At 42.6% G+C, this 21132-nt stretch overlaps 1 protein-coding gene across 1 annotated transcript; it reads left to right on the top strand.

Annotated features, from left to right (window-relative positions):
- Window positions 1–678: 678 nt before the first annotated feature.
- APOD (apolipoprotein D) lies at window positions 679–20261 on the top strand. Its single transcript, XM_008061924.1, has 5 exons — window positions 679–773; window positions 4712–4862; window positions 12222–12343; window positions 16158–16246; window positions 19771–20261. Exons 2-5 carry the CDS (start codon window positions 4740–4742, stop codon window positions 20004–20006), a joined length of 570 nt encoding a protein of 189 aa, XP_008060115.1. The 5' UTR covers window positions 679–773; window positions 4712–4739; the 3' UTR covers window positions 20007–20261.
- Window positions 20262–21132: the final 871 nt, after the last annotated feature.

Genomic DNA, 21132 nt, shown 5'->3' on the forward strand with positions numbered 1-21132 from the left:
GCTGGGAAGGTTGTAAAAGGCGCAGAGAGGAGCTACAGAAGATGCCTCTGGCGTTCTCAAATTTTAGTCTCAACTGTTATGCAACTTGCATCTCCCTCACACGTTCAGCTCTGGTGGAGACAGAAATGACAGTCTCTACTTCACAGTGGGGAGGCAGACTGTGGCTCAGAGAAGTGGGGAGTGGCTTCCCAGGGTCATGGAGAAAGCCAACTCTGATCCTTCACCCTCACTCTGTTACCTAAGCCACATGCCAGGACACGGACCACATGGGGTGGGAGTCCGTGATCCATTTCAGGAAACGGGCTTGTTGATTTTTCATTTACACAAAAATGAAAAATAAATACCAGATGTTTGAAAACATATTGCAACACATCTTTCTGGGAGTTAAGAGTGCATTTTGACTGAAAAAAAATTAAATTAGAAAATCCACATAGCAAAAAAAAAGATGTTTTTAATGAAAATGCACTTTGTCTCTCTCGCTCTTTCTCATTCACACACACACAAACAATATCTCGTTGTTTCTTTTTCAGGGAGCAGCTGTGAAGGAAATTGGGGGAGGAGAATGGACACAACATCTCATCTTTGTGCTTCACACAGTGCTAAGCGTTTAGGCCAGCCTTCCTGAGCTCTAGGGGGTGTGGCATGCATGAAAAGTAAGCATCGATGTCCTAATGCAGCTTATAAAATACCCTGGGAGAAGCCAGTCACCAAGACAGGCATCTCAAATCGGATGACTTTGCATGTGGAAACTGCCTTCAGCTTGATCAAGAAAGGTATGTACTGTAGTTTTTATTTTCATGGATGATAAACAGTACTTAAAATAGAGATAGTCCTGATTTTCCATTGCCCCTCTCAGCTAATCTAATAACTACACTAACTGAGTAGCTTTACAGAATTGTTCTCATCTTTCCTCAAATTTACAAGGTAAGTATTACTAGAGCCATTTTCAGGTGAGAACACTGAGGTTCAGATGCACTGAGCAACAGTTAGGCCTAAGATAACACCAAACCCAATGTTGATTCATCCCAAAGTCTTTTACTTGCACTATGTCCTCCCCCAACCAAATGAGACAGGGAGAAAATTTTCCACGCACTAATACTGGACTAGATGAATTCTTAGGGAGTTATCCAATTGCACATTACAGTAAATTTGTCTGACAGCTGGAATTAGTTGTGTGTATGGAAAATGCAGGCCAGGCTTGGTGGCTCAGCCTATAATCCCAGCATTTTGAGAGGCCGAGGTGAGAGGATTGCCTGAGCCCGCGGGTTCGAGACCAGCCTGGGCAACTTGGCAAGGCCTTGTCTCTATAATAAATAAAAAAATTAGCCGGGCATGGTAGCAGGTGCCTGTAGTTCCAGCTACACGGAACACTGAGGCAGAAGGATTGCCTGAGCCTACCAGGTTGATGCTGGGGTGGCCATGAGCATGCCGCTGCACTCCAGCCTGTGTGATGGCGTGAGACTCCAACTCAAAAAAAAAAAATGCAGGCCAGGTGAAGCAGTTCATGCCTGTAATCCCAGCACTTTAGGAGGCTGAGACAGGAGGATTGCTTGAGCCTGGGAGTTCAAGACCAGCCTAGGCAACATAATGAACCTCGTCTCTACAAAAAAAAAAAAAAAAACTTAGCCAGGCATGGTGGCACATGCCTGTAGTCCCAGCTACTTGGGAGGCTGAAACGGAAGGATCGCCTCAGCCCAGGAGGTTGAGGCTGCTGTGAGCTGTGATTATGCTACTGCACTCTAACCTGGGCAACAGTGAGACCCTGACTCAAAAAAAGAAGAAGAAGAAGAGAGAATGGAAATGCACTTAACAATATAGCAAAAATATATTTTCTTCAGAAGATATGTTTCTTATTAGATTCAATGGCTAAATGGGTTTTGGAGATCCATTTATTTAGTGTGGAAACACATTTTACTTTATCAGGTGAAATCACAAAATCTAGTCCTTAATTTTCTGCAGCTTCTTGGGATCAGGGACTATGTCCACACCCAGACAGTAAAAGCAAAGGCCCTTGGAGATCTGGACTTAAATTTTATCTTCATAACTTAGTAGGAAGTAACCTGGACAAATTCATCTCATTGAGTACAAAGAGAATGTCAGCACAGTTTACTTCTAAATGAAGTGCTGTGGATATCAAGTACATAGTGCACTTGAAATACTGAGGCTGGGACTTCTCTGTGGAGGAAACTCAGTGAATGTGACCAGTGATTTGCAGTCAGTATCTGGTCCTAGTAGATGCACTGTAACTTTAGGAAGATAACTTTTACATTATTTAATATTCAGTATAAAACAATGTTAAAATTATATTTACTTTGTAAAGTAAACTCTTCATTAGTACAATCTTCCTACTGGCATCAGAAGAAGATGCCAAAAAAGTCATATGTAAACCATATTTTATGTAAGTTCATAAGTATATGTTAATAATGTACTCAGTAATGTTGAGTAAATCAGAATGAAAGGGGCACTGGAAAATATTATGGATGCTATCCACTCTTTCTCGCACAAAGAATTTTAACCGTAGGAATAAAACTACTGTAACACAGCTGGGCGCAGTGGCTCATGCCTATGATCCCAACATTTTGGGAGGTTGAGGCAGGAAGATTGCTTAAGTCCAGGAGTTTGAGACCATTCTGGGCAACAAAGTGAGACTTCATCTATCTATATATATATATATATATGCATTTTTTTTAAAGTTTTTTAACTACCGCAAGGAGGAGGCATCTTTGAAAGAGAAGCAATCAAGGAGAATTAGCCTTCTTCTGAAATCCTCCTACAGAGCTAAAGAATATGTTTCAGCCCACAAGAGAACATTTAGAAATTAGACATTGTCAGAGTAAAATGTGGAACTGACTTTTGTTGTCACTGTCATGTGGTGAAGTGAGACTCATTGGGTCACGGGGGTGGGTGTTTATTGAAAGGCACCCACGGTAGGGCGCAGGAGGAAGCATTGTTCAAGGTGCTGCAGACAGGAAAGCTGGAGACCAGCCCAAACCCCACTTCTCTGGGTCTCAGCTTTCCCATCTTCCATCTGGGGAGTAGGGTTAGAGGGATTACCCCAAGCTCTTGTCCAGTTTGGGTGACCTTGTAGAATGAGCATGACGTGTGGCCATTCTTTGAGGTCAGAGTCAATGGACAGGGCCCTTAGCTGGGGTTTACTGAGTAGAATCTTTCAAAAATGGATGCAAATTTCTGTGGGATTAGGCTAGATTTTTAGGAATCCATCACCCCTCCAAAAAATGGTTAAAATTCAGTACTATTTACATGGTGGGAATTGCTGATGAGAAATGGAGCCTCAAAGACTCCCGCCACCCAAAGTTCCACCACAGACTTGCTCAAGGGACCCCAGCTATCACCCCTTCCCCAAGACTTCAGACGGCAGCTTTTACTCCTTATGTAACTGCTCTTTTGAAAAACCAGGCAACGAAACTCCAGCAGAAAGCTATTGATTATAAAAAGTTATTTGGAGATTTAGAGATTCATAATAAAGCAGTTATAATTATTCCTATAATGACACATCCTTTTAAATGCTCAGATCCGAGAACATTTTGCTGGCATTACATCAGTTGTCTTCATCACAGGGAGAAAGACAAAGTGCTGGAAATAGCTCGTGTGCAGTCACAGGCAAGGAGTCACAAGGAAGGAAACGGACCAAAAGCAAGTCCGTGAAAGAAGCAGGAAGGAGCCCAACGTGCCCAGAACCTGCAAACACCAGTGCGGCCAGCCTCTCTCCCCAACCCCTCTGCCCCCCTCCAAAGCCAGTGTCTGCTGCCAAAGGACACTTGAGGTTGAAATGCTCTTATGCAGTTACACATCAGCTGACAGTCCTCCTCTGGTTAAATGCACATCATCTATGAAAAATACCCTCAACAGAATGTGGGAAAAAAAGGGAATCTGGCAAATACAATCTGTTTCTGCTATTCATAACAATAACTAGCATTTATAGAGCATTTACTCCATGTCAGACACTACTCTAAATACTCTGTTATCTCATTTAATTCTCACAAAAGTTAATGGGATGGATATGATTATTATTTGCACTTAATAGACAAAAAAACTAAGGCATAAATTGGACAGTCATACTCAGTATGTGGCAGAGCCCGAATCTGAACTCGGTCAGGGTAACTCTGGAGGCCCCAGCACGCTGCCCCCTGTTAAGTGCCCCCTAGGCCACGCTTGGTTTGACAGAACAGCCTAGTAAGATGGGTGCAGGGGTGCAGGTGGGAGCAGGGAAACATTTCTTGCATCTCATAGGACACTCAGTGCTGTGCACGGTTTTGGTTTTGGTTTGCTTTGTTCTTTCATAGTTTGCAGGAAGGCGTCAATCTGCCCGTTTACCTAGTTCCTCTCACATGGTTTCTGTTCATTCAACAAGTGTCTACTGAGTCTGATATTTAGAGGTCCTGGAAATGATTCTCAGGAGTATCAGACACAGTGCCCACCCTGGGAAATGCAAAATTAAGTGGGGGGGGGGTGCAAAATCAATCCAATACCAGGCAGAGTGCCCTAATAAAGGTACAAAGGCTCTGAGGAGGTAGGCCTCACTGGGATGTTGACTATCAGGTGTCCCCTGAAGGATTGGGATTCACACGGGCTGGGGGACTCTGGGGGGCTTGCCTGCAGAGGGACCAGCAGGCATAGGAATCCTGCTCTGCAATTGCACGTCCTCAGGAGGCTCAGAACGATCCCAACTGCTTTGTTTCCCCTAATCCAGGTCCCCACTACAGTTACCGAGCCTCACGATGGTGATGACGCTGTTGCTGCTTTCCACACTGGCTGGCCTCTTCAGTGCAGCAGAGGGACAAGCATTCCATCTTGGGAAATGCCCAAATCCTCCTGTGCAGGAGAATTTTGACGTGCATAAGGTGTGGTAAAAGGCTAAGCTCCCATCTGTTTTGCTCTCTCTGTTTGAATAAGCATTCTACAAGGTTCCATTTTGTTGTTCTGTTTTTAATTGCAGCAAGCCCTGGGACAGGTACTCACCTTATTCCGGGTTACCCCAAAGTAGACTCTGAGCCAAGGACTGGGAGCAGAGGGTTTTTCAGAGATGACCCCAGGAAGCTCGAGGGGGCATGTGGGAAAGAGAGACCGAGAAAGCACAGAAGCAATAAAAGATTTGTTCTTACTCTGAGCAATGGGCTTCCATCCTGCTGCGTATCCTCTGAGGAAAGGTGTAGAATGTACCTCAGATTATCTTGCAGTCTGATGTCAGCAGGCTGTGGGAGCGCCCATGGCACTGGCCAAGCCCTCCAGCAGAAGAGACACAGGGTATCAGCTGGGAAGCTGGCAGTGTATGGGAACTGTCCACTGTGGCTGAGGTGAACTGAAGCGGGCTGAGGGGATACAGGACAGGGCATTGACAGCAGCTGCTATAGTACCATTATCCCTGTTCTACAGATGAAAAAGCCGAATGTCCCTACCCAGGTCTCATAGCTACTCAATGCAAATAGGATTCAAAACCAGGCTACCCAGCAGTGCTGGGCACCCAAGGGTTACTCAAACAGGGCTTAGGACAGGCCAGAACTCCCCGAGGGCTTTCTTGTTAGACACACTAAAAGGATATCAATATAATCAACTCACCCATAAATGACCTTTCTTCCTGGGTTGGGGGGTGAGGGAGGGAAGGGAGGAGGCTGCAAAAGGAGGCAGCTATTGGATGACATGACTCAGAGACTCCCATGGCTGCTACTTATGCCTGGAATTTCAACCTCAAGACATCCCTCCTGCATAGAAGGTTTTGCTCTCTCTTTTTTTTTTTTTTTGGAGTTGGAGTCTCACTCTGTCACCCAGACTGGAGTGCAGCACCGCAGCCTCTACCAGCTGGGCTCCAGCGATCCTCCCACCTCAGCCTTCCAAGTAGCTGGAACTACAGGTGCGCGCTACCACGCCCGGCTAATTTTTGATTTATTGTAGAGATGAGGTCTCGTCAAGTTGCCCATATACATGATTTGAGTAAGTTGAGGTTGTTATCAGATACTCACACCTCCATGTGAATGAGTGTTGGGACTTCTGAGAGGATGACTTGAGTAGAGGTGTGAGGGAAGAGCACTTGAAGCCTGGGGGGGTTAGAAAAGGAGCATCACCAATAAGATGGAGAGAGCTCACACAAGTGAGGTAGGAAGAAGCGATGTAGTACACTGACGTCTACACTGACTTCCTCCACTAATTTTTTTAAAGGATTGATCTCTTTATTCAGGTAACCCTGGTGGACCACAAGGAAGCTTTACAGAAAGATCCAGGGCAGGGCAGGCATTGCCTATAATCCCAGCACATTGGGAGACTGAGGAGAGAGGATTGCTTGAGCCCAGGAGTTTGAGAACAGCCTAGACAATATAATGAGACCTCGTATCTGCAAAATAAAAATAAAAATATTAATCGGGTATGATGGCATGAACCTGTAGTCTCATCTACTTAGGAAGCTGAGGTGGAAGGATCACCTGAGCCCAGGACATTGTGGCTGCAGTGGACCACTGCACTCCAGCCTGGGCAACAGAGTGAGATCCTGACTCAAAAGAAAAATCTAGGGAATTTGAGTTACATTTAGTTTTTGGAGTTAAACTAAACTTTCGAATAAAAGTTCCAAGACACTTTGGAAATTATAACTGAGCTGTACTAACAAAAGCTCTTTGAGAATTAAAGCAGGAATTTAATAATCATAGCTTATTGAGATATAATTCATATTACCGGGTAATCCACTTGTTTAAAGGGTTTTTTCACTTTCAGTGGTTTTTAGTATATTCACAAAGTTACGCAATCAATTTTAGAACACGTTTTCATCCCAAAAAGAAACCCTGTACCCACTGTCAGTCACTCACCACCCTCCCTCAATGCTTTCAGTCCCAGACACCCAATGATCTACTTTCTGTCTATATATTGTCTATGCTGAACATTTTATAGAAATGAAATCAGACAACATATGGTCTTTTGTGACTGACTTCTTTTACTTAACAATGTTTTCTAGGTTCATCCATGTGTAGCATATATCAGTACTACATTCCTTTGTATTGCAGAATATTCTACCATATGGATTATGCCATATATATTTTTTTGAGCTGGGGATCTCACTATGTTGCCCAAACTGAACTTGAACTGCTGGGCTCAAGTGATTTTCCCACAGCAGCCTACCAAGTAGCTGGGGCTATAGGCATACCACTACTCCCAGTAGTGGATTATACCATATTTTATTTGTCCATTCATTATTTGATTGTTTCCACTTATATACTATTAGCAATAATGCTCTTATGAACATTCATGTTCAAGTATTTTGTGGGGAGGGGTAACATATATTTCCAATTCTCTTGGGTATATACCTAGGGATGGAATTGCTGATGTGTTAACTCTATGTTTAACCTTTTGAGAAACTGCTAGACTATTTTCTAAAAGAGCTACGCCATTTTACATTCCTACCAGCAGTGTATAATTCCAATTTCTCCATATCTTTGCCAAAACTTGTTATTGTTGTCTTTTTTTATTATAGCCATTTTTAGTGAATGTGAAGTGGTATTTCATTGTGGTTTTGATTTGCATTTCTCTATTGGCTAATGATATCAAGCATCTTTTCATGTGTTTTTGAATATTTGTATAGCTTTTTTGTATGTCTTCTATTCAAATCCTTTGCCTATTTTGAATTGAGTTATTTATATTTTTATCATAGAGATGTAAGAATTATTTCTATATTCTAGTTCAAATTCCTTATCTGGTATATAATTTGCAAATATTTTCTCCCATCCTATGGATTTTTTCACTTTATTGATGTGCCCTTTGAAACACAAGAGTTTTTAATATTAATGAAGTCAAATTTGTCTATTTTTTTCTATTGTTGCTTATGTTTTTGCTGCCATATCTTAAAAACTATTGCCTAATCCAAGATTATGAAGACTTACTCTTTTGTTTTGTTTTTATGTTCGGGGCTCATTCTATCACCCAGGCTGGGTGCAGTGACACAATCACAACTCACCATAGCCTCGATTCAGACTCAAGCAATCCTGCCTCAGCCTCCTGAGTAACTGGGTAAACAGGCTCACACCATCATACCTGACTAATTTTTTTTTATTTTTGTAGAGATAAGATTTTTTTTTTTTTTTTTTTGAGCAGGAGTCTCACTCCATTGCCCAGGCTGGAATGCAGTGCCACCCTCACAGTCACCCAAGCATCAACCTGCTGTGCTACAGCAATCCTTCTGCCTCAGTCTTCCAAGTAGCCAGAACTACAGGCATGCGCCACCACACCTGGCTAATTTTTTTAAATGTATTGTAGAAATGAGGTCTTGCCAAGTTGCCCAAGTTATTCTCAAACCCGTGGGCTCAGGCAATCCCCTCACCGTGACCTCTCAAAGTGCTGGGATTACAGGCTTGAGCCACTGTGCCTGACCAAGACAAGATCTAATTATGTTGCCCAAACTGGTCTCAAACTGCTAAGCTCAAGCAATCTACTCGCCTCAGTCTCCCAAAGTACTGGGATTATAGGTGTGAGCCTTCACCCCTATATTTTATTTGAAGAGTTTAATAGCTTCAGTTCTTACATATGAGTCTTTAATCCATTTTAAGTTAAATTTTGTATACAGTGTGATATGTGTCCAACTTCACTCTTTCACATGTGGATATTCAGTTGTCCCAGCATTTTGTGGAAAGACTATTCTTTCTCTATTAAATAATCTTGACTGTATATGTGAGGGTTTATTTCTGAACTCTTAATTCTATTTTATTGGTGTGTATGTCTATACTAATGCCAGTACCACACAGTCTTGGTTACTATAGCTTTGAGGTAAGCGTTGAAATCAGAATGTATGAGTCCTCCAACTTTATTCTTCTGGCTATTCTGTGTCCCTTACATTTTCATATGGATTGTAGAATCAGCTTGTCAATTTCTACAAAGAAGTTAGTTGGAATACTGATAAAGATTGCACTAGATCTAAAGATCAGTTTGAGAAGTATTGCCATCTTAACAATATTAAGTCTTCCAATTCATGAACATAGACTATCTTCCCATTTACTTAGGTCTTCTTTAATTTTTTTCAACAATATTTTGTAGTTCAGAGTATAAGTTTTGCATTTTTCTAGTTAAATTTATTCTTGAATATTTTATTCTTCCGATGCTATTGTAAATGGAATTTTCTTAATTTCATTTGCAGACTGCTTATTACAAGTATGGAAGTGCATTTGCTTTTTATGTATTAGTCATGTATCTTGTTACCTTTCTGAACTAATTAGACCCAATAGTTTTTGTTTTAGATTCCTTAGGATATTTTATATGTTATTGGCAAAAAGATATAGATTTACTTCTTTGTTTCTAGGATTCCTTTTTATTTGATTTTTTTTCTTTTTTTGCTTCTTTACTCTCCATTTGCCTTTGTTTTTATTTGACTTCTATTAGCAAATTTATTCACACACATATTTTATTTTAGAGTCAGAGCACTCTGTCTCTCAGGCTGTAGTGCAGTGGCACAATGGCACAGCCTCAAATGCCTGGGCTCAAATGATGCTCCAGCTTCAACCTCCCAAGCTGCTGGGACGACAGGCATGTGCCACCACACCCAACTAATTTTTTAATTTTTCTGGTAGAGATGAGGTCTCACTATGTTGTCCAGGCTGGTCTCAAACTCCTGGGCACAAGCAATCCTCCTATCTCGGCCTCCCAAAGTTTGGGGATTACAGGCATGAGTCATAGCCTGGTTGATACTACTGTTAATTATAGTCATCCTACAGTGGTATAGAACACTAGAACTTACTCCTTTCTACAATTCTTTTTTTTTTTTTTGGTGAGTTGGAGTCTCACTCTGTCACCCAGCCTGGAGTACAATGGCACAGTCATGGCCACCACAGCCTCGACCTGCTGGGCTCCGACAACCCTTCCACCTCAGCCTTCCAGGTAGCCGGAACTACAGGTGCGCGCTACCATGTCTGGTTAATTTTTTGATTTATTGTAAAGACAAGGTCTTGCCAAGTTGCCTGGGCTGATCTCAAACCCGCAGGCTCAAGCAATCCACTTGCCTCAGCCTCCCAAAGTGCTGTGGTTACAGGCTGAACCACCGAGCCCAACCTACAATTCTTTTTAAACATTGAATTCTCCTTCTACAGATGGAGAAACTGAGACCTGAAAAGATTAAGAGGCCTTCACAAAAATAATGAGAGCGTGAGGGAACATGACATGAAAATCAGTCTTTTACTTCTGAGTTTCCTCTTTTCTGAAAATTATGCTTCTTTAGTTTTAATTGTGGAGCACGATGTCACTTTAGCAATAATAGAATTATATTAAATGCACTGTACAACATTGAACTTTTTCTGAGGATATCTATAAGACCAGTTAACCTGTAACCTTATGCTTTGGTGCGTCAAATCAATGTTAAGTTCAGTGGTTTGAATTGAAAGTTGTGCTTTAATAAATGAATGGAAAATTTATGGTCATAAATGTGGGCATGTATTTGAACAGAAAGCCATGTGACTGAAGCAATACTGCCACCTGTTTGCAATATGCTCTCTCTCATGTTCTAACTGTTTGAAGGTAAGTGTATCTCCTTTTGTTGAGTAATATACATCTTGAAATGTCTAAATTCTAACTGGTATGTTCACATGGTTCAAAATTCTAAAGGTGCAAAAGAACATACCTGCAATGAAGAGTTTCCATCCCACTTCTGTACCTCAGTTTCTTTACCCAGTAGGAACTAGTAAAAACAGTTTATCGTGTATCATCTTGAAGATAATATATACCTATATAAGCAAATACAAAAACTGTGTAAACAAAATAATGGCTTCCAAAGGTGGCCATGCTCTAGTCATTGGAACCTGTGAATGTTACTTTACATGGAGAAAGGAATTTTTCAGATGGGACTGAAGTGATGAAACTTGAGGTGGCCAGCCTAGCATGGCTTATCCAGGTAGACTCAATCTAATTACAGAAATCCTTAAAAGCAGAGAACTTCTACCTGCTGTGGTCAGAGAGGTGTGACAATGGAATAAGAATCAGAGGGATGCAATATGAGGAGTTGACTCAGTTTTTTTACTGACTTTGAAAATGGAGGAAAGGGTTCCCAAGCCAAGGAAGGCAGGTGGCCTCTAGAACTTGGAAAAGGTAAGAAAACTGATCCTCCCTTAGAACGTCCAGAAGGGAATACAGCCACCACTTTTATTTTAACCCAGTGAGACCCATGTCAGACTTCTGACAGAACTGTACGATAATAAATCTATGTTATTTTAAGAATGTAGTAATTTGTTATAGCAGCAATAGAAAGCCAACATAATAACTATTTTGCCTATTTTTACACAAAAAGTAATGTAATGTATATACTATCTTGTACCTGGATCTTTTTAAATTAAATATATCTTAGAGTTAGTTGCAAATCACTCTTTTGGAATAGAATGTACTAAATTCCATTGTACAGCTATGCTATCATTTATTTACCCAGCCCCCTGCTAATGCTCACTTAGGATGTATCCTAGCTCTTATTATTACAAACGGTACTGCAAAAAACAATCTCATACATGCATCATTTCTTATATAAAGAGGTTGCATTCTCAGAAGTGAAGTTGCTGGACTGAAGAGTATATTTATTTTTAGCTTTGTTAGATAGTGCCAATCTGCCCTCCATGGAAGCTGTAAACTAGTATGGTCTCCATGCAAAGTATGTCCAGAAGAACGAGAGTGCCGTGTCCCTGCACCCTTACCAGCACAGGGGCAGCTTCCTTTAAAGTTGACTCTATACACCTCAAGTATACACTGAGAGCAGGCCCCTAGAGAAGGAATGATAGTCTTCAAAATCCTGATCACATACTAAGAGCCTTGGTAACCCATTCCCTGTGCAGGGTCATATGAGGAAAGTTCAGTCCACTCTGGAGCCCTAGCTCCCCACAGTGAATGTAGCTGACTTTGCACAAGATTCAAAGATGCCTGTAGAATCGTAAAATGTCTGAAATGAAAGGTACTTTACATCATCCCCTCCTTTTACAGAGTCTAGGATTTCACAGAGATTTTGGCTGAAGGAGACACTGAGAGGGTATCTAAATAAAGAGCACTTTAGGACTAGAATGTCGCATTCAGCCAGTGCCCACACATCCGATTCCCCTATTCTCATTGGAATCAATATCTTGCTCAGTTGCTGCTGGGAACAGTGAAGCCCATTCTGCCTGGTATCCCCAGGAAAGAGCTCTGCTTCTGAAAGACAACAATGGGGGAGAGTTTGCAAGTCCCCAGAGAACCACAGGGCTTTACTCTGCTTGTTGTCTCTGCAGTATCTCGGAAGATGGTACGAAATTGAGAAGATCCCAGTGAGCTTTGAGAAAGGAAGTTGCATCCAAGCCAACTACTCACTCATGGAAAATGGAAACATCAAAGTATTAAACCAGGAGTTGAGGTGAGTGACTGGCCTATCCGACCAGGCCTGCAGAAGGCTCACCTGGAGTGACAGCCTGGTTCAGGGAGGATGGGAATATTGCCAGGTCTGGACTGCCTCAGCAGACAGAGATGGCAAGGACTGGAATCCACTCATGTGTTTCCACAGTTACTTGCTGAGCACCTATTATATACCAGACCCTGTGTGAGAAGCCAACTGACAGGATTTCCACCCTCATTGCAAGATAGATACTCTGGTGGCAAAAGAAATCAGGGCCCATTTTGCCTAACTTCCAACCCAAGAGAGAAATCCCAAAAGTTGACTACTGACAATTTCAGGCAACTTTACCTAATAGAAAACTCCTTTTCTTATTAAGCAAAAATCAAATACATGCATATTCTCACTCTAGGTTATGTAAAGAGGATATCCTATAGAAGCATACATCTCTATTACTAAAGTTATTACTGAGTACATTTCTATTACATTGAGATAAAAAGGCTTCTTTAATTTTTTTTTTTTTTTGAGTCAGGATCTCACTCTGTTGTCCAGACTGGAATGCAGTGGCACAATTACAGGTCACCACAATTTTGACCTCCTAGGTGCAGGAGATTCTCCCACCTCAGTAAATAGGACCACAGGCATGTGACACCATGTCCAGCTTATTTTATTTTATCTTATTTTTTGTAGGGGCAAAGTCTTGTTATGTTGCCTAGACTAATTTTAAATTCCTGGACAAAAGCTATCTTCCCATCTTGGCCTCCCAAAGGACTGGGATTGCAGGAGTGACCCAGTGCACCCAGCCATAACACTGATATTTGGTCCAAAAATTTATGCTTTGGAAAACAAACATAAACTTAAGAGCCCTAGGAATAACTCCTTCCTACCCACCCTCCATGGACAAAGATAACAACAACAATAAACAGTAACTAATATTTATTAAGCATTTCCTGTGTGCAAAGCACTATTACATTTACACACACACACACACACACACACACATATAAAACATGTGTGTATATAAACATATATACATATATAGATGAATATATATTCATGTAAGTCCCATAACAACCTTGAGGTAGGTACTATTATTAATCCCATTTTTATGGATAAGGAAACTGAGGTACAGAGAGGTAAAGGAAATTTCTCAAGGGTCACACAGCTTTTAAGTGATGAAGCTGAGATTCAAACCCAGGAAGAAGTAAAATGAGGACGAGAACAGAAGAGAAACAAAAGAAAAACTGAAAACGAAGGGCTGTCCTTCCTGTTTCCTATAGGGTCTGAGAACTGCTCAACTCTGAGAAAACACCTACCACTCAACCTGGAAGTCCTAGGCTTAGAGAGACTTTCTGTGGTCACCCCATCATCCGCTAAAACTCAGTGGGTTGGCTCCCTGGCCCTGCATAAACCAGATAAAGTATGGATCGTGAGAACCTCTAACAAAAAAATTCAGCTCATTTCAGAACCCCAAGGAAAGGTTCCAGGAATTGAAAGGCAAATGTACAGAAGATCTCACAGGAATTTTGTAGGCCCCAAAGTTGCAACGACCTCATTTCAAATATTTTATCCCATCTAAGACCAAAAGTGAGACAATGACATAGATCCCACAACCCATGAGCTCCCCCACCTCACCTTTAGAGTTGGCCAAGAGTCCTCTTTAACTGGATCCTGAGGATTACTACATTGCTCTGCCTTTAGGGCTATACCTGTTTAAGACACAGCAGAGAAAGGAGAAAAGATTGTTAGTTCAGGAAAATGAATTGCAGAATGAGGCGATGGCATGGTAACAGGGAGTATGAGCAGGAAAAAACTCTTAGCCAAACGCCAGAGAATCTGAGAGCAAGACAGCCAGCACAGGCACGGGGGCTGAGAGGCTTTGGTTTTAGGCTGACTGGTTTTCAATCCTGGTTCTGCCACTTACCACATGACCTTAGGTTAGTTATGATAATTTTCCAGGCCTCATTACTAATAGAACCTACCTCCACAGAGCTGTTTGAGCATTAATTGAAGCTTATCATGTAGTAATAATTTAATAAATATGACCTACTATTGTTAATCTGCTTCTACCCCTGAAAATACAAATGCATTTTTCCCATGAACATGTTGTGACTTTATGATCAGAGACTGGTGATTTGAAAACTCTTCTGAAAAAAAATGCAAACAAGGCTGAAAAGGAGAGAATCTGCTGAGAAGAGACTGGTTTATTGCCAAGTTATTGTTCTCAGATAGAAACAGACGCTCTTCCCCGGTTGTCTGAGATCTAGGTGAGCAAGGAGGGCACAGTCTCCAGCCCTACATGGTGATTGAGCATGTAGCTGGGAATATCAGAGTAATTTCCCAGCCTCCCTCACCTGTTGCTCACTGTCTGGTTTCTAGGACATCTATCACCACTAATCGCAGCACTAACCTACTGACTTTCCAATACACACGGCTCTAATCTTACTTTGCCCACCTTCCTCTTCCTGAGGATTGACGGACAGACAGCTCCTCTGTGGGTTACCTGAGAAGAGCACCCTGATGCCTAAGCACCCTCCCTTTGGTACCTCCATCCCCAGGCCTTTTCCCTCCTCCCAGGTTCATGGAGTCATTGGGAGTAATTCAGAAATGAGGCTAGGTCCGTCCAAAAGGGTAAACGTATTTTATTCAATCTAAGACAAGCCCTTTTAAGGCCCACCACTATTTCATATACCACCAAGAAAGAAATGGCACTGCTGATTTTGATTGTTAGGTAGCACCAACTCTAAGATGTGTATTTCTAGTCTAGTGTGGTAGTGCACACCTGTAGTCCCAGCTACTTGGATGGCTAAAGCAGGTGGATCACTTGAGCCCAGGAATTTGAGTTAGCCAGGGCAACACGAGACCCCATCTCTAAAAATGTGTGTGTGTGTATGTGTGTGTGTTTCTTAACATTTAATGTCTCTGAGATCTGGGCATGCTGAGAATCATTGAGATAAGGTAAATGTTTCCTTACTGCCTGCTTTTACCTGGCCTACATCGAAATTTCCCACATTTACTTACAGGCTTGCTGAGCTGGAAGGTGTTCTCAGAGGTCAGACCCTTTGATGGGACAGATGATGTCACATGACATCACTGAGGCTCAAAGAAGGGAAAAATTTCTGGGCCTCTAGACTCTGTGTGTTGCTATTTTCAGGAGCAAGTCCACCCTTATTTATTCCTTTGGTCCTCTCTCATTTTTAAAGAAGTGAATCTTCTCTGTGTGTTGGCTTGTCTTATTTGTTTTTACTTCTCATTTACTCCCTCTCCCTTTGAAGCCTGGCGGCAGGGAAGTGGCCTTTCAGACCACTGCAGATAGTCCAAAAGACAGTGCTGCAGTACAAGGGCCTAATGTACTATTCAGTCCTGGAACGTCTCACGTCCAGCTTCTTACCCCACAGCTGGCTTCCTCTGCTTAGCCTCAGAGACTAAGAGAGTGGAACTAGGGTCCAGCCTACCGTTGAGAGCTTCTTGCACCAGAAATCCCGTGTCAGGGGCAGTGGCCCTTAGTGGCTCAAATCTTACCTATCATTGCTTTTTTGCTTTGAGGTGAGCACACAGGGCACAGGCAGTATAAGACCAATCCAGAGGAAAGTGAGGCCCTCAAAATTAGTAGATATTAAAACAACTAGTTTCTAAAAACAACTGGAATATGCAAAAGTTTGAAGGCAAGAGATGACGGTGAAGGCAAGTTTGCCTCCTGGATCTGTCACTCTCTAGTCACATTGTTGGGGACCCTGAGAGGTATTTAATCACAGGCATTTGGCCTCGAGTTCTTTTTCTTGGGCTCGAGTTGTTTTTCTTTTCCCTTCTCTCTTTCTTTTTTAAAAATTCATTGCAGACCCGATGGAACCGTGAATCAAATAGAAGGTGAAGCCACCCAGGTTAATCTCACGGAGCCCGCCAAGCTGGGAGTTAAGTTTTTCTGGTGTAAGTATCCACTTTTCTCAAGATGATTCTGAGACAGAAGCCAGGTTAACTGAAGGCCAGAGCCCTGGATGGGAGCACTCCTGCCACATCTGAGTGTCATCTAGAATGACTCAATACATAACTATCTGTTGAGTACCTACTACATGCCATGGACCGGGGATGCAATGATGAAGATAGAGCTGGCCCTGGTACCAACTGAGCTCACACCCAGGTGTGGATACTGGCAAGTAACCAGGCCATTCACTGCAAAACTACAGGCAGTGTGTCAGGAGGTAAAGCACAGGCACGGGCAGTAGGTGAGTACACAGGGCTCTCAAGAGGTGAGCACACAGGGCACAGGCAGTATAAGACCAATCCAGGGGAAAGTGAGGCCCTCAAAATTAGTAGATATTAAAACAACTGGTTTCTAAAAACAACTGGAAGATGCAAAAGTTTGAAGGCAAGAGATGACGGTGAAGGCAAGTTTGCTTCCTGGATCTGTCACTCTCTAGTCACATTGTTGGGGACCCTGAGAGGTATTTAATCACAGGCACTTGGCCTCGAATTCTGAAATAACTGAGAATTGGACTCAGACAACAAAGAAGGCACCAAATATTCATTTTATTGCTAATATAGACACACTGGCGAATTCATTTCCACACTGTGAAGTTTCCTAATGCTCTAAGTGCTTGAGGCCCTTCTACCCACCTACAGGGCAGACACTGAAGTCACCAGCTGCAAGAAAAATTAATAGCTCCCATCCCTGTGCCCCTTCACCCCACATCAGTCAAGTCCCTAGAGTAGTCCAGAGGGGAAGTTCTTATTTTATAGATCAAGAAAGGAATTCTAGGAGGAGAAAGCAGTTCTTCCCACATATATGACTATGGGTAGCTAACTTTACATGTACAAACCAGAGATAACTGCTCAAGGTTGTAAAGAAAAACTGGATAACATATGCTCTGTAGACTGTAAAGGGCTTCAAGCATGTTAGTTTCTCTTGTTATTTACACACACACAAAAAAGTTGAAGTGCAAGAGGGCTGGGTGAGGGAGGAGTCACTTGTTTAATTGCAGGTAGTGTCAGGACGTAAACCTAGGCTTCCAAACTCTCAACTGGGTGATTTTCCCATAACACAGATCAGGGATGAGACCAGGAGTGAAGGCTAAATATTGTATTCACAATCTTCATGAAGAAGGCTGGGACAGGAGCTAGAAGAGGCAGACCTGCTGGCTGGGGAAGGTGAGGAGGGAGAGACTTACTCTGGTTGGAAGGATCAGAAGTTTACACTGGGCCTTGTAAGGTGTCTGGGAGCCTGTAGGAAAGGATATTCCAAGTGAAGGGTATGGCACAGAAGAAGATCTGGACAAAGTGGCCTGGAGCCTGGGAGAGTACATAGAGTGGGGGATAAGGTTAGGGAGGGCCCTGAATGCCATGACAGAGTTTTTTCCTTAAGCAATAAGAGATTAAGCCTGAGTGGAATGGCTCACACCTGTAATCCCAGGGAGATCAAGATGAGAGGATTGCCTGAGGCCAGGAGTTTGAAACCAGCCAGGGCAGCATGGCGAGACCTCATCTCTACAATAAATCAAAAAACTAGCTGGGTATGGTGGCATGTACTTGTAGTCTCAGCTACATGGGAAGCTGAGCTGGAGGGATCACCTGAGCCCAGCAGGTCAAGACTGGGGTGGCCGTAATCATGCCACTGCCCTCCAGTTTGGGAGACAGAGTAAAACTTTTACTCTTATTAGCAATAAGAGACTGACAAAGTTTTACTTTCATTTTATTATTATTATTTTTTGAGTCATAGTCTCACTCTGTCAACCAGGCTGGAGTGCAATGGCATGCTCATAGCCACCACAGCCTCAGCCTGCTGGGCTCAGGTGATACTTCTACCTTAGTCTTCCAAGTAGCTGGAATCACGGGTGCGAACAACCACACCCATTTTTTTTTTTTTTTTTTTTTTTTTTTTTAAAGACAAGGGCTTGCCAAGTTGCTCAGGCTGGTCTCAAACCTCTAGGCTCAGGCAATACTCTCACCTCAGTCTCCCAAAGTGCTGGGATTATAGGCGTGAGCCACCACACCTGGCTGACAAAATTTTCTAATAAAAAGAAAGATGTGGAAGTTTTCTGTACTAAGAGGAAATATCTGGGCAAATTTATTCTTGAGAGCTAAACCCTGTAGGAGGAAGACAGAATGTTCATGCCTGGGAGTATGCAGGTGGGACATGATGTTGCTGCTAGCAGAGGTAGGAGACATATTTTTCCAAAATCACTCAGTGCTGAAGAGTTCTCGGTCCAGCTGGGAGTATGCAAAGCAGCTGAAATTTACAGACAGCAGATGGTTGATCACTATAACATACTCTCTTTCTCTGGAGAGTGAGGCAGGCAGGCAAGCAGGACACCACCACCAGTGCCAGAGAGGTAAGTCAGAAGCAACATTCAGTCTAGGCTTCTGTCCATACTCCCTCCAAATGTCCTTCTGTTTCCAGATTTATAAACAGCATTAGAGGTAGGAGAGATGTTGGTGATAAACAGCATTAGAGGTAGGAGAGATGTTGATGGGTGGTCGCCTGGGCCAACCCTCTTGTGTTGTCCTGATAACCATCTGGGCCCTTGACACCCAGCCAAGTCCCAACCACACATACACTGCCTCCTTTGTCCAACAGCTTCTCAGGGCACTCGCAAGTGCTGAGTTCTGGTTTTGACTTGATAAATAGGATTATTTTTTAGTAGAGGAGGTGGGATGCTTGAAACCCAGGAAAGCAAATCACCACTGACTACATATGTGTCCAAGTCTTTTGTGCTTATGAGGTCAGCACACAGCTTTCTCCCACTTGGGTCATTCTTCCACTTAACTTTAACAAACTGGACTATGAGTTTTCTTTGGCTTAGATCTTGACTGTAGAGCTCAAATTCACAGAGAAAGTTTCTAGATCCAGATGAGAAGGATGAATCTTCCATTTCTCCTCTTAAGGATCTCCTTAAATCTTGGGCTTTCAACATTTTACAGATGTCCATCAATGAATCTTTATAGGTACTTTGTGAAGAAGAATGTATAGCTTGTTATCAGCTGGCTTACCATATTATTAATAGTAGAAAGATTTTTGAAGGTTATAAAGAAAGAATGTAAAGGAGGGATCTAGAGGGAATTGGGGGTACAGACCTAAAAAGCTGAGGACCCCTGGTCCTGCATATTTGACTACACTAAGGAATGCTTCCCTGTGCACTGGTGCTAAGTGAAGCCTGTCAGTCAAGAGAGTCCAGCCAATCCCCAGTTACCTCAAGAGACTACCTGCTACCTGGGAGGAGGGCCATCATAATAGCTCTAATTCCGGCCATGCATTAGAACCACTAGGGAGCTTAATGTACCAACCACCTCCAGATCTAAATCTAGTGAAGCATGAGGTAAGGTGGGCTCAGTATTTTTCAAAGTCCCTATATGCTTCTAGAGGAAATAGGACCCGACAACCTGGCAGCCAGAGTCCTGGAGATGAGGTTTCTCTTGCCCTGAAGTTCCTAATGCTGCTGCCTTCCTCTGTTCCTCAGTGATGCCATCAGCACCGTACTGGGTCCTGGCCACCGACTATGAGAACTACGCCCTCGTGTACTCCTGCACCACAATCATCTGGCTTTTTCATATGGACCATGCTTGGATCTTGGGAAGAAACCCTTATCTCCCTCCAGAAACAGTGACCTATCTAAAAGATATCCTGACTTCTAATAGTATCGAAATCGAGAAAATGACTATCACAGATCAGGTGAACTGCCCAGAGTTCCTGTAACCAGGCCCTAAAGGGAGGCTACATCCCCTCCATGTTATTTCTTCTGCTTTGCTTTCCCCCACCTGACCCATCCCTCATAAAGACAAACCAACCATGACAAACCATCGCAAATACCAGAGAGAAATTTGACCGCAGAAGACAGTGGAGGGGAACTCACAGGAAGGTGGCCCAACACTTAGTCATCTCTACCCTGTTACCTTGCTAGCTCAATAATAAACTTGTTGCCAACCTGCTGTGCTCACAGTAGATTCCAAATTGGATTAATTATTTTGGGTTTTTCATTATAGCCTTACGCTTAGAAATCCTTCATCAGTCATGTCGAAAAACTAAGCACTGAAATGTCTTAGTTTAAAGGTAACAATCCTGTTTCTGGAAGGGGAAAGCTGATGGAGAGGTATATTCTGGGTGACCTGAATTCAGGTGCCCCCATTCTGGAGTAGTTGCCCCTTTACGAGGAATTATCTGGGTTTTTTTGAGTCTTGGCCAAGCAGCTTCCTTGAAGCTTTTACTTTCTCATCAGGAGGTCTTCAGAGTCAGGCTTGAGGATAGGACAATTTTGGGGTGTGTGCAAGGAAAAAGAGAGTCTATAAGTGAGAAAATTTGGGGATTTCTAAAAAGAATATATATATAGTCATTTCATTCAACTGGTCTGTACTGAAGGACAACTGCATTCTAGGCATTGAAAAATACAGAATTCCTGTCCTCTCACAGAAGTTTAGAGTGTAGTGGGGAAGACAAACAAGCAAAGATGCAATTATAAGCCAAGGTGAGGCGTACAAAGGTGGAGGCGTGTGGAGGGTGCTGTGGGAGCTCTGAAGAAGTCCTGGCCAGGCGCAGGCAACCACAAGGGCTGTGCAGTCTCGCCTCTGGGTGTCACAACTTCCCTGTTCCAGCAGAAGTCAAGAACTACCTTGGGTTTTGTTGTTTATTTTATTTGTTACATGTGACTTTTAAAATCGGAAAGATCTGAGAATGATCACCCTGTAATTTCACTTAGTTCACATATCATTTCTAATTCCCAAAACAAGTTATGTTTTAGGAAGTGAATAGAAAATTAAGTCATTTGATTAGATTTCTGCTTTTCCTTAGCATGAATATAAAATATTAATTTACTTGAGCACTTGAG

The sequence above is a fragment of the Carlito syrichta genome, unplaced genomic scaffold (genome assembly GCF_000164805.1).
Source record: "Carlito syrichta isolate Samal-C Ts95f unplaced genomic scaffold, Tarsius_syrichta-2.0.1 Scaffold305641, whole genome shotgun sequence".
Lineage (NCBI taxonomy): Eukaryota > Metazoa > Chordata > Mammalia > Primates > Tarsiidae > Carlito > Carlito syrichta.

Coding starts and splice junctions, on each gene's coding strand:
- APOD (XM_008061924.1), top strand. CDS start 4,740: ATGGTGATGACGCTGTTGCTGCTTTCCACACTGGCTGGCCTCTTCAGT. Junction 4,863..12,221: donor AGAATTTTGACGTGCATAAG/GTGTGGTAAAAG, acceptor TTGTCTCTGCAG/TATCTCGGAAGATGGTACGA. Junction 12,344..16,157: donor GTATTAAACCAGGAGTTGAG/GTGAGTGACTGG, acceptor AATTCATTGCAG/ACCCGATGGAACCGTGAATC.